Here is a 14,032-nt window from a genome sequence, read left to right on the forward strand (position 1 = left end):
GTTTTTTTTTTTCATTTAATAGTATATTGCGAGTTAAAAATAAATATACTTTACAATGCTGCTTAGCATTCCACTATATTTACCTTAACACATTTTACCAATACCAACATTTTGAGCATCTTAAAATATCTCAATTTTTCAATAAAAATCCTTAGAGAAGAATCTTTGATCATGTTCTTAATGATTCCTGGTGTATAGAGTGAGTCCATTTTTTTGCCTTTTATTTAGATTTCTACAGTGCCTGAGGAGGGGCTAGGGAGGACGTGAAGAGAGTATATGCTATGACTGCTAAACTCTTGATCTTGAAAGTTTGGCAGAAAAGATCTGCTTTCACCTCTCCCCAAAATGCATTTGCTGATAGAAAATAACAATAAGATATATTCACCTTCAAAATTATGATTGGTCTCTATTTAGGGAATCCATCAAAATGGAGGCTTCACCAAGGTGTGGTTTGCCATGAAGACCTTCCTTACGCCCAGCATCTTCATCATTATGGTGTGGTATTGGAGGAGGATCACTATGATGTCCCGACCCCCAGTGCTTCTAGAAAAGTAAGAGCTGATTTCAGAGCACTCTTAAGGAACACTGGCATCCCTGATCTGCCTGTCATGGTCCTGGTTTTGCTGGGGTCTAGTTCAAGTGGTCAGTGTGTTACTTGGGCTGATGATTAGACCATGAATCATCCTGGACTCTTCCGCCCCCCCACCTTCAGCTTTCACATGCAAATTATTACTAAATCCTAGGGATTAAACCACTCTCACATTTCTGGCTCTCTATTCTATCTTTGCTCTTCATTCCCATGGTCTGGGGCAAATCCTTTCTGTCACAGTGAACAAACTGTCTTGCTCCTAAACCAACCCTCTCAGCTCCAGAAGGACAACACTCGTAGATACATCCCCTTTCTTTCCCACATTAGTGACTTTTCCTTTCTGCTGGATTATTCTCATTAATATACAAACACACTATACGTGATCTTAACCATCTGCACCTGATGATTCTTAATTCATAGCCTCAACCTCAGCCTCTCCCAACCCTGAACCCAAGAATTCCAGCTGTTTAACATCTTGCACAAAAATGTAACGCATACCAAGGACAACATTTTATTTCTTTCCTCTTCAAACTTGCTCCTCTCCCCAGCACCCAGTATCCCCATTGTAGGAAATAGCAGCTCCATCCTTTTAGCTGCTCAGGTTAGAGAGTAGAAAGTAGGAGTCATCCTTTACTTCTCTCTTTTCTTCAAACTCCTCATCCAGCCCACTAGGAAATCTTGCCATATCCATCGCTACCCCACTAATCTAACTCCCCATCATTTTTCATTTCTTACCTGGAGAATTGCAAATAGCCTGTCAACTTCTTGGGAAGTTGAGCCTCTCAACTTCTTGCTTCCACTGTTTTCCTTCCTACAGTCTATTCTCACAGCAGCCAGTGTTCCCGTTCAAGTGTAAATCAGATCTTGTCACTCTTCTTCTCCAAGCTCTCTCCATTGGCTTTTCATTTCCTTTGCCCTGGCCTATAAAGCCCTTGATGACCTGGACCCTTGTCACTTCTGATTTCATCTCCTATCCTCTCTACCACTTGATGATGCTCAAACATGCCTGGTATGCTCCCACATCAGGGCCTTTGCACTTGCTGTTCTCTTCATCTGAAATGCTCTTTCCTAGATATCTCTGTGGCTCAATTCCTCATTTCCTTCAGGCCCAGCCATAATGTCTCTTATCTTAGAACCTTCTTCCTATCTCCCTTATATAAAGTAATATCCCTTCTCTCTCCATTCTCTTACCTTGCTTTATTTTTCTTCATTATATTCTCTATTTATTTGTTGGCTTTCCTTGCAGACCCCTCCTTTCACCCCTTCTGAATGCAAGCATCATTATAGCAGGATCCTTGCCTACTTTGTTTACTGCTATATCCCCAACATCTAGAATAGTGACTGGCACATAGTAGGAGCCCAATAATTTGTTGAATGAATGAATTTGTTGAATGAATGAATGATGTCACTCCACTGTTTAAACTTCTTATTGGATCCTCAGTCCTTTCAAGATAAGTTCTCTAATGGGGTAGGTGAGTTTCTTTATGAGTTCAGCCTTTTTTACTTCTCTGATGTCATGGCCTGTCCTTTCCTCATGTCCTGTCATTTCCTCCATGTGCAGATTCCCAAATGATTCAGGCTTTTCCCTCTGCTTGCAGTACCCTCCACCTCCCCAATCATGACTCATAAGTCCTCTCAATTTCTGCCTCTGTCAAGGTTCGAAGTCCCTGGGGCAGCCTGTGCACACTTCTGTCACATCTCTTGACACTCTACATTTGGCTTAGCCACTGATCTGTCTCCATGAGTAGAAGAGTACTACCTCACTTAGTTATCTTTGGCCCTAACAAAATGCCTGGTGTGTGCTTAATTAACACTTGTATTTCATAGGTATGACTGAAAGTATGAAAAGTCAGTGAAAAAATTAATGATATTTGATAGAGCAGTGGCAATTAATAGGACAGTAGGGAAAAAGCAAAATGAAAACTAAACAAGCAGCTAAAAGGAGTTGTATTTCTTGTTGTTTTGAGTAATTTCTTATGGAAACAAGCATGCTTATCCAAGTCATAGTTGCTGAGGAGGATATCATCATCACAATAATAATTATGAGTGTTTTTAATGATCAGGTTAATGATTACCTGATTGGGTGGAAGAGGATAATTATGTTCAGAATAGTGTTCTGTTTAAGAAGGCAAAGGAGAGGAAAACATTGTAGGAAGCTCTTAATCTGGTGTACCAAAATAAAGTGCAGGGTACTACGGAGGTTAGCTTCAATTCTGTAGAAAAGCTAACATAGCCTTTCTTCATTATGCAGTGGGGCCAACAAGATAAGGCATTTTGTGTCTGGGTATAGGAACTCATTACGAGAGCCAAGAAACTAATCATATAGCTTCAGTCTCAGTAGGTAGCATCTCAATTCCCCCAAACTAGGTTGGGTTTTTGGTTTTGGTTTTGTTTTTGAAAATCTGTCTCCTGGGACGCCTGGGTGGCTCAGTTGGTTAAGCAGCTGCCTTCGGCTCGGGTCATGATCCCAGCATCTTGGGATCGAGTCCCACATCGGGCTCCTTGCTCGGCGGGAAGCCTGCTTCTCCCTCTGCCTCCGTCTGCCAGTGCTCGCTCTCGCTCTCTCTCTCTCTCTCTCTCTCTGACAAATAAATAAATAAATAAATAAATCTTTAAAAAAAAAAAAAAGAGTAAACATCCCTTTTGAAAAAAAAAAAAAAAAAAAAAAGAAAATCTGTCTCCTGGGTGAATAAAGTGGTTTTCCTGCTGTTTTCTCATGATCAGAGTCATCTTTGCCCTTGGGATTTCCATGACTTTTATCAATATCCCAGTGGAATGGTTTTCCATTGGGTTTGACTGGACCTGGATGCTGCTGTTCGGCGACATCCGACAGGGTATCTTCTACGCGATGCTCCTGTCCTTCTGGATCATCTTCTGTGGCGAGCACATGATGGTAAGAGCTCCTGAGTGGGGCGAGTCCGGGGCTGAGACAAGGTAAACCAGTGGTTAAGGACTGAGCTCCGGAGTCAGAATGCCGGTTCAAGTTCTGACTCCACCACTGATTACCTAGCCAAGTGGCCTCTGGCAAGTGACTTTCTGACCCAGAATCTCCAGTTTCTCATCTGTGAAATGGATTTTAAAGGCCCGGTTTATAGGGTTTTTGTAAGATTTAATCGAAATAATGTGAGTATTTCACAGGAAGTAAACCCAGCAATGTCAGTGACTATTACTGTTTTTTCTGCTTTGGCTTCAGCTCTGCTTGTCCCCAGGACCAAGGTAACCCCCAGAGAATATGGGTCTGGCTTTTTCCAGGGGGCAGTTTGTCCAGGTGGCCTAGTAACCCCTGTTACCCTGAAACACTGACCTCCTTGATCTCAGTTTGCCCAGACAGAGGGATCGAAGGTAGTATGGATACCAATAAGAATGGTGGGGTCCTCACATCGTGGCTCAGGTGATATGCCAGCTGGAGCTTGGTCCTGTTGGGCAGTCAGCTTCATAGTAGTGGACTGCTTTTAAACTCTACTAGGTTTGGTCATTGCTTCTGAAAACTTGCAACACTTCTAGGAGAGCAGTAAGAGAAGAGAGAGGTGTTTGCTGATGGCTGGGGCACCTGGGGTAGGCAGGAGGGGTCCTCCAGCGGTGATGCACTGAGAATGAGCCCTTGGCAGCAGGGCTAGGAGTACAGGGGACTTGGGTCCAGCAGTGGCACAGCCAGCCACAGGGGATTTGTGTGGACTGTCACACCTGGTCTCCAGCCTGGGTGCTAAGATTTATCTTCTGCCTTTCCCCACGTTTTCACTCTACATTCCTTCATTTTCTGTCTCTTAGCATCTTTGTGTATCTACCAAGAGGAACCACTCTTGCTTTTAATGGAGATAGGGAGAACATATGTCTATTTTCCCCAACCATGAGAGAGATTGATCTATCTCTTGATGTATTTTAATGCCTTAAATTCTTTACCTTGTCCTCTGCAGATCCACCTGCCTGAACAAACACAAGTGATAAGACATAATTTAATTTGGAATGAGTTATTTTGCAGAGCTGAGAACTTCCACTGCTGAGGGTACAAGGCCTTTCTTTTGTGTTCCCATAGGATCCTGTTCCAGTGGCTGTGAGAGCCCCTATGGATGGGCTGATAAAAAATGAGGTCCTCTGGAATGGAGATTTTGGTCTTACTCATCCTCATATGCCTTGAGTCTAGCATGATGCTTGGTATACAGCCGGTGGTCAGCAAGGACTGTCGCAATGACTGACTTACCTCCAGAATTGCTTTGGTCTCCCCAGTTTCATTCTTCATTTTGATTTCCTGCAGGATCAGCACGAGCGGAATCACATAGCAGGATACTGGAAGCAAGTCGGACCGATTGCTGTTGGCTCTTTCTGCCTCTTCATATTTGACATGTGTGAGAGGTGAGCAGGTGGCTGTGGGATCCTGGGCTGAAAGCTGCATCCCTGTGTCCACCCGAGCTCCTCGGGAGGAGGGTTCAAAAAAAGGAAGGGTGGCCGGGAGCTTGTGGGACAGAATCATTGGACATGGTTACATCCTCAGAGAAGGATTGGGCTGAAATATTTGTGCTGGTCCTTTCCTTCAAACTGTTTCTCTTTAAGTTTGTGAACTTTTCTTCGTCTCCACACAGTCCCTGCCTTCTGGCTGAGAAGTAGAGGATGTGTGAAAAGGAAAATCCCCCTTGGCCTCTGTATTAATTGTCTTTCCATCTCATTTTTCTTTGCAGAGGGGTACAGCTCACGAATCCCTTCTATAGTATCTGGACTACAGATGTTGGAACCGAGCTGGCCGTATCCTTCCTTGATGGCTTCAGGGTTTCATTTCTTCCCATAGCTGCCTGGTCCCCCCAGATCATGGTCTAAGTCCTGCTGCTGTTCTCCATGTGTGCCCAGCCAGCGCTTTGATCCTCAGACCAATGAGAATGGCCCAATTAAGGCAAATAAGAAGAATTAATGCTTGCTTTTAAGCCCGGTAAGAGCCGGCAGAAAGAGGAAGGTGCAGAGTATCCCCAGGGCTAGGGATCGCAGTTGCTTGTCTTACCACAGCCTGTCTGGATGATCTCTTAGACACTTGTTTACTGCAGACTTAAGCATGACTGGCATGAACCACAGAGGTTCATCTCTGGGCCGCTGGGGAGAGCCTGTTTCTGAGGTCCTTCCGCGTGTGAGACTTCTTATGGTGACTTTGGTGTGCTGGCATACCACGCAGTGGCTGTTCATTTCTGAGACCGTGTAGAGATGAGACTAAGGTGATTCGTTCCAGAGCTCACAGCAGCCGAGGTTTCTGGCTGGTTGGCGTACACTTGGTCTGAGTTATCTTCGTGAAGCGGAAGCCACAGTCTTTGCTTCTCCCCTTTAGGATGCTGGATTTAAATATTTTATCTTCCTGAATAATATGTTAAGTGCTGTGGGAGAAAAAGACTCTCTGTAGTGGGGAGAGAGGCTGGAGTTGTATTCTTTCTTGATGGATACTATCTGGTCATGTGCTGGTAAATACGCTTTGTCTGGCCATGATGTTTGCGTGGGCTTCTTAGTATCACAAGACCTTTGTGAGCCAACTGATTCTGTGGTATCGTTACCTTGGAGATGAGAGAGTTGAGCTCTCCCCTGCTCCCATCCTTCCTCCCGAAAATGTGAACTGCACAGCACAGGGAGTACTTACAGTGTTAAGTCTGCTTTAGCCATTTCATTGTACACATATGTTGGAGGTCCAGGGAGGCAAATAAAATGTCAGGGCCTGTAGCAAAAACTGTATTCCCTTCATTCCAGGGTGCTGTCGGCTTTAGGAAAGAAGGAGAAACTGCATTAAATATATTTTTTAATGAAATATACACGCTGAGTTCACAGTTGTTAAAATACCTTAAAATATGCAACTTGGGGTAGAGTTGTAGCAGAAGGGACTTAGATTCAGGTCACCTGCCTCCCAAGCCAGCTCAGCGTTCTCCAAACCTTGGTGATTCTCCAGTTGAGCTTTCAAGATAGGTCTCAGAGTTGCCCGGATCAGTTTCAAAGTATATGCTGCTTCTACGCTCATCTCCCACCTTGGCCGTCTGTCCTTCTGCTCTCTGTTCCATTTGACAAGATTTTTCTTGTGGTGACAGAAAATTGCAGGCAGAACTTCATCCCTGGTTTTACCGGAAGACCTTCCATCCCATGCCCAGCCTGCCTTGAGCGACTCCTCCCAACCCCCACATCATCACCCCCTGACCGGGTGTCTCGGTCTCCTTCTAAAAATCCAAGCACTAGCCCACTGGTTCTCAAACATGATTATACATGGTTTCCTTGCTCTTGGAAAATCGGATTCCATAGATCTGCCATGGAACCTGGGCTGTGTTATAACTTCTGGTGATTTTAATGCAGCATTCTACCTGACCAGTCATTTGCAACCAACACCCATTATTTTAGTGCTTTTCGAATGTCTCGTGGTACCAGTCTCTTGAGAATCTTGTTAAGAGGCAGTTTCTGATCCAGTAGGTCTCTGGTGGGCCCTGGAGTCTGCATTTCTAATAAGCAAGGCTCTATTCCTCTTCTCACTCACCTCAGAAAGCAGCTTGGAACATTGCGCTCTTTTGTACTTTTGTGTCCAAAAATCGCTATCTCTGGCATTAGAATGCCAGGTTTTACTATCTTATTCCCCTGTTTGGAGACCATGGGTGTCGTTGCCAGCAGAACTGAGCAGAGGTGTTTGTGTCATCAGCAAGCCTGCCCTTTCCTTTACTGGAAACCATCAGATGGCCTTCATCATTGTGGCTGGTATCTGCCTCTGCCTCTACTTCCTGTTTCTGTGCTTCATGGTGTTTCAGGTGTTTCAGAACATCAGCGGGAAGCAGTCCAGCCTGCCGGCCATGAGCAAAGTCCGGCGGCTCCACTACGAGGTGAGCAAACTTTCAGGCTCGTGTGGGAACTGGTGACTCGAGAGCTCCCGCTTGGTGTGTAAACACACACCACACACCTACACCTGGAATGAGACACCTTTATTGCAGATACACATGGAGGGAGTCTCCTGTCGTGCGTGGTCTCTGGGCAAAATAAGAGTCTAAAACTGACAGCATCTAGCTGGTTTGTGTCTGTCTTGGAGTTTTCTGTGGTCTCTCTGTCTTTCTGTCCTCAGAAGGGGTGAACTTGTTCAGCAAGTTCTTCAGCTTTGGGATGGAATGTGGGTGATACCAGATGGGAGATTTGATAAGGTGGACTCAGGGCTTTGACCAGGGTGAGGCTTTAGGTAAGGTTCCCTTGCCAGAGCCTGGGCTTCAGCCCAGGTGATCTGATTTTTAGACTCTAAGGGGCCACATTTCCCCAAAAATATCCATCATGTGATCAGATAGAATTCAGTAATCTCTGTTGAAAGATTATGTGCCTCATTCAAGGGAAAACACTCAACATCCTCCGATCTCTAATGTAGGCAACACATTCTTAATTTTTCAAGGATCCCTTGGACTCATGCCTGAGTCCTTGGAGACATGGGCCTATTTCCTCTTGTGAAAGGAGACAGAAACTGCAGAACCGCAGGGTTTTTCTGTGCGGTGGATCTGCAGCTAAGAGCCCTGGAATAAGAGGTGTGTCTCCCTGAAACACAGGTTCTCTTAAATCCTGCTCTCAGGAAACCTTGGGCACTCTCTGAAGCTTTGCCTGTCTCTAAAGCTGGAGTGACACATGAGAAAATTCAACCAAATCCACTTCATGTTGATTAATATGCACATTTCTTTTTGTTCACTGGAGCAGAATTTTATTACAACCGCAGAAAACTTGGATTTGGTGACTTTGAACCCTTGCAGAGAAGCATAACCAGCTTAGCAGGGAAATTAGCAGCCTCACAACGTGCAGTGAATATAATTTCCCCAGGCTCTGGTATCACTGTTTCGTGAGAGATAAGAACATAAGAAATATTTGGCCCAATAAGATTTTCAGCCAGCTTCACCTCTGCGGGAGAAATGTTAGTATGTGAAATTATTTTACTAGTCCCTCTTAGGGCTTTTGTTTTATAGGTTTTTTTAAATTGTTTTTTTCTTACAGATTTATATCTTGGGAAAAGAATTAGTGCTAGCCGGGAGAGTGGTAAACTGCTCTTTCTCTCCTTCCCAATAGGGGCTGATTTTCAGATTCAAGTTCCTCATGCTGATCACCTTGGCCTGCGCTGCTATGACTGTCATTTTCTTCATCGTGAGTCAGGTAGGTGGCCCCTGAAGGGTCAGGGTGAGAATGTTCCTGGAAGGGTACCTCCACTCTGCACAGAAAGTTCTAGAGAGCTGCTAAGAAAGGAGCAGAGAGGCTGTAATGCTGGGCAGCTCCTCAAGCCATGTTTTTTAAGGCTGCTCCACTCTGGGACTTAACCACCTGGCTAGAGGCGGATGGAATTTTCCCTTTCGGTACAACCTTGTAGGAGGAAGGAAGTTGCCACATAAATTAAAAGCCTGCAGCCAGATTGAAGGGCGCTTACTTCATTTACTTAAGGGAATGCAGTTTTTAAGCCCTATAGCAGAACACCAACAAGCAAGTATTAGCTGGACTTGATCTTTATCTGGCATTAACGTAGATCCTCTTACTGTCCATCAGCCATTCTTTGTGATAATTATATTGCCACTTAAACATGAACCACAACTCACAAGTCCCCTTGATAGAATCTTACCTTTCTGCAGGGTATTTCTAACACTCAAAATTTTGCTATACTTGAAAACCTCAACAGTGGTAATAATTTTAAAATGTTGGTAACTGGCTTTGGAAAGTGGAAAGCCCTGTTTAAATCTGACAGACAAACTACCTGCCATTCACTTGAGCTTCACAAAAATCCTGTGGGTAAGTACCGTGGTAGGGGTTGTTAGCTCAGTTGCTAGCTATGAAACCAGATGGCCTTAGGGACATTTCCCATTGGAGCTTTTTCCAGCTGGGTGGGGTGGTGGATAGATTCCTTGACAGTTCTAAGGTTGAATTTTCTTATCAGTAGAATGCATGGAATAGTACCACGACAAAAGGTGGCTGGAAGGACCACGGGAAGTAATGCCTGCAAAGTGATTTGCAGAGTGCCTGGCACATTGTGGGCGGGAATAGCTGTGCTCTTGGGAATGACAAAAAGGGTGAATGTTGTGCCAAAGGCCATTCAGTAAGTTAGGCACAAGAACCCAGTCCTTTTGACTTTTTTTTTTTTTCCCCGAACTGTTCTGTCATCCCTGTTTTTGGCCCAAACTGAGAATGTTAGTTGCACAGGTGGAGCCTTAGGACCGACTTGTCTCATTGTGCTGGCTCATTTCCTTCTAGTGGAGGGGCTCCGGTGCTTTTTTGTACCATAGACCCCAAGGGCAACCTGCTGGAGGCTATGGGCCTCTTCTTTGAATGTTTTTAAATGAGTAAAATATGATACTTTGGACTTCAAAGATATTTGCAATTATCCATGTTATTGATGTTACGGATATGTATCTGTAATTGTGATTGTTATGAAAATGTCATGATTTCTGTTGGTAACAAAATTACAGGTAATGCTAGTGTTAATATTGACAGGACTTTGTTTTCTACTTTCATAATTGCAAGAAATGGTAACTTTCAGTTAGAGAATGGTGAAAATAAAGATACAGTTTTTCTCCTTCCAGTTCATGGACCCCTTGAACTTGTTGCAGGGATACCCCAGGGTGCTTCTGACCATGTTAGGAGCCCCTAGAGCCATGTTGGGCTCTGCCCAGTGGGCAGTGTGAGTGTTGCTATTGAAGGCTGAAATGGGTGTGGAAAACAAATAAAACAAATAGTACACATCTGTCTTCAATATTTCTGCTTACCACATCTGCTATGACCTACACCAGTGCCGTGTTTGTATCAGACTGTTTATGAAACCGAGGAAACTTCAGTCGCCACTCCAAGTGCAGTAGCATATTTCAGATTCTGAATGAGTTTTTTATTCACCCAGCTGGGGCTCCAACAAGGGTGTCTGAGGGCTGACTTGTCCTTTGGCTGATTCCTTCACGTGACCCAAGTGTCCAGTCCTCCAGGGCCTCAGTAACACACGGGGACACTCAGTGAATCTGAGAGAGCAGGATGCACTCCTTGGAGAAACAGAAGCTTCTAGTCAGCTGGGCTGAGGAATGAAAGGCAATCCCGAGGCATATTCTTAGGAAGGCAGAAACAAAGGGCACTTTGGGTCTTAACACGTGTCTCTGCCACCTCAGAAAGCTGCCGCCACGCTCCCACTGCCCCATGCTGCTCACTCACCTGGCTCAGCCAAGAGTCCCCTCCACCTGAAGTCAGGAAGGGACAGCGGGCTGATCTTGAAGGCAATCCACACGTGTTGCTCGAATTTAGCCTTGTCTGTGTTACACAGTGCACCATTTTCAAGCAAGGGAGGCCAGTTCTTCCAAGGAACAGTTTGTGGCTTTTCTTTGGAGAAAAAGATTAATATTCCGTTGCCCCAGTATTTTCTAACATGGCTCCAGCCTGTGGCTGGCTTTTTATATCTGCCGGAGCGACAGTCCGCCCGGGGTGGATTTCAACTCCAAGGGGGTAGCAGCGAGCTCTTTTGGATTCCGTTAGCTCCTCACATTCCTCCTGCTGGGTTATTTTTTTAAGGTTTATTTATAGATATCTAAGACGTTTTCAAGCATAACTCTCCATGTCCCAGGTACTGTACTAATATAGTCATCAGAGGATTTATTTTTTAATGTCATTTTGGAATGTCTCAGCAATGAGCTCACCTGAAAGAAAACCTATTGGGTAACTTTTTGAAATAGATCCCAGCCTTAGGTAAAAGGAATGTATTAAAACTCCCATTATGCTCTCGGGCTTGCTGAGAGAGCTTGCATTTAAGCCCCATGAAATATAATGCGAGGGGATCTCGCCAGGATATTGAAGCTCTGAGGCCAGGAATGAAGGGCCCACAGGAAGCTGTGGAATGCAGTGACCTTGAGGCTTTGTAGCTGGGTCCTGTGGGGCAGTCTTTTAATGCCTGCCATTTTAATGGCCTCAGTCCTAGCAACCGAGAGATGGTACATCACAGTCTGGTATTTTAGCCCCTTTTCTCTGGAAAAGAAAGAGGCGTTCCGTGTAGAGGTGGCGGGCAGTAGGGAACAGAAGTGCAATACAGGGGAGAAGGTCACCAACCTCCACTAAGGGGACCCCCAGGTGCCTGACATTCAGGTCAGGCCCCATGCAGCAAACTCCCAGAGAGCCTGTCCCCAGCTCTTTTTTGTGTGTGTGATCACTTCATTCTGTTACTCACAGAGGAAATGTTTCCAGTAAGAGAGCCTGTGTCTGGGATTTGGAAATCTTGTTGTTAAGTGGAATGTTGGTTGTCAAGACTACTGGGTGTAAAGGGATTTGACCTTCACTTGGCTCCAGGGGTATAATTGGGTGGTTTCACACAAAAGTAAATTGTTCAAATGTTAAATCAGGAAAAACAGGGACTGTTAGAAATAAGACTTATGCAGAGGGAAGATGATTTTCTTTTTTTTTTTCTTTTTTGGTTGGAGCTATCTGATTTTTTTTTCTCTGGAAGTTAAAATGGAGTGACTGTCACCTCTGTGCTTTGGCATTAATAAGATTTCAGGTTCACAAGGCCTGCTCTGTTGAGGCTGCTTACTGTGGTTCCTGTCGGGGGGAACATGCTCAGAACGCAGGAGGTCCCAGGCAGGAATAACTGAGAGAGGAGACGGGCACACACCCACAGTTGAGTGACTCTGTATATAGCTCATATATGCAGACTTAACTCTTTGCCCTCAGCAGGAAGTAATACATTTAGGGATTACAAATTAAATAGTAATGGTAATTCTGCAACCTTACACTAAACAAGGTGCGGGTGTCTCACAGCAAACCTGAGATGGGGGCATGAATCTGCTAGTTCCTCAGGCCATCTGAGCACCTGTGTCCCCCTCATGGTATGAGCATCTTCTTTCAGCAGTTCTACTGTAAAGTTGTATTTTGCATATAGATCCAGTTTTGAATATCATATATTACTAGGTCTGTTTTACTCTATGGATTTGAGATTACAAACCTGTGTATATATACGCTGTATAATAATTTGCATTATGGTTAATTAAGTGAATTTTCAAAGGAAATCTGGTCTTCCACAATAGTTGCTCCATATGATAACTTAACGGACTCACCACTCTTTAGGTTAATATTGCTACTCTCGGGGCACCTGGGTGGCTCACTCATGGAGCATCTGCCTTTGGCTCAGGTCCTGATTCCAGGGTCCTGGGATTGAGCCCCGCGTCACCCTGTTCTGCAGGAATCCTGCTTCTCCCTCTCCCACTCCCCCTGCTTGTGGTCCCTCTCTCGCTGTGTCTCTCTCTGTCAAATAAGTAAATCAAATCTTAAAAAAAAAAAAAGATAATATTCCTACTCTTTTATTACATAATGGTTAAGAATATCGTCTTTTGGAGTCAGAGTCACGACTTTCTGACTGAGCAATCTTGGGCAAGATAACGTACCTCACTGTGGCACAGTTTTCCCCTGTGTTGAATGGAAATGCTACCTGCCAACTAATGAAGCTATTAAGACTAAATAATATCCTCCATGTAAAATTCTTACAGTAGTGCCTGACATAATAGCATTGAATAAATGTTAACTATTATTACCCTTGTTATTTTAAAAAGTCTTAGTTTTGCTAATATCTGTGTTAGAGAGTAATAGTTAAGTGAAATAATACTTACTGCCCATTGACTTACTTTCAAGTACAGTCATCATCCTTTACTGTGGAATGCAGTAGTTTCTCTTTACTTTGCCATCAGATATTTCCTTCAAACTACTGTTTCTATCCTCCCTTTCTACTTCATGTACTGGCATTCCTACATATGCCTGTACTTTTATCCATAATCATTCAACAAACATCCATCTGTCAAATACCATTGTGAACCAGGTGTACAGTGGGCATTTCCTTAGATCTGTCATGCCAGTCCCAACAAAAATCACTTTCAGCAAAAAGGTACTGAGGATTCCCAGCTTATGTCATAGGAAGTAGGGTCTCTTGCAGGAGAGAGACCTATTGAGGGGCCTGCTGTCTTAACAGAGTAGAAGAAAATTAGAGCTGCCTTACTCCATCATTACCTGTAGTTCACCCAGTCCGGCCTCCCCTCTGTCCTCTCAAACAGAACTGTTCCCTTTGTTATGACAGCAGGCACATATGTTTCCAGGAATTATCTTAAGACTTCCTCTTCTCTTCCATTATATGCATTAAAATCATCTTAAGTATGCCCTAAGTACTGTAATTTTTATAAAATTAGGGTATTCTCTTCTTTTAAGAAGAGTGACATTTGGAGACATTTCTAAGAAGTTCGTTCTAAGTAGTTTGAATGCTCATACATTGTTCTAAAATCAGAAATGGTTATGAAATTCTTCTTTGCCAAAAATATTCCTGAGCACATTGTATCAAGTGAATTATTTCCAAAAATAAGTAAGCATTCCTGATTAGTGGTTTATGCATCACAAGAATGAAAAAATTATGTATCACCAAGGCCAAACTAAAATTGCTAAGTCTACAATTAGTTAACCTAATTAATGGACACTCCAGGTCTTTCAAAA

The 14,032-nt window shown here is 43.9% G+C and overlaps 1 protein-coding gene across 1 annotated transcript in view; it reads left to right on the plus strand.

Annotated features, from left to right (window-relative positions):
• WLS (Wnt ligand secretion mediator) overlaps positions 1-14,032 on the plus strand; it is a 101,344-nt gene that overhangs the window by 74,086 nt on the left and 13,226 nt on the right. The window contains exons 5-10 of the mRNA XM_080802137.1: positions 415-551; positions 3,314-3,482; positions 4,842-4,939; positions 5,263-5,326; positions 7,267-7,410; positions 8,621-8,704. Coding sequence (XP_080658263.1) covers positions 415-551; positions 3,314-3,482; positions 4,842-4,939; positions 5,263-5,326; positions 7,267-7,410; positions 8,621-8,704 — 696 coding nt within the window. The remainder of the gene's footprint in view (positions 1-414; positions 552-3,313; positions 3,483-4,841; positions 4,940-5,262; positions 5,327-7,266; positions 7,411-8,620; positions 8,705-14,032) is intronic.

The sequence above is a fragment of the Martes martes genome, assembly GCF_963455335.1.
Source record: "Martes martes genome assembly, chromosome: 4".
In the NCBI taxonomy this organism is placed as follows: Eukaryota; Metazoa; Chordata; class Mammalia; order Carnivora; family Mustelidae; genus Martes; species Martes martes.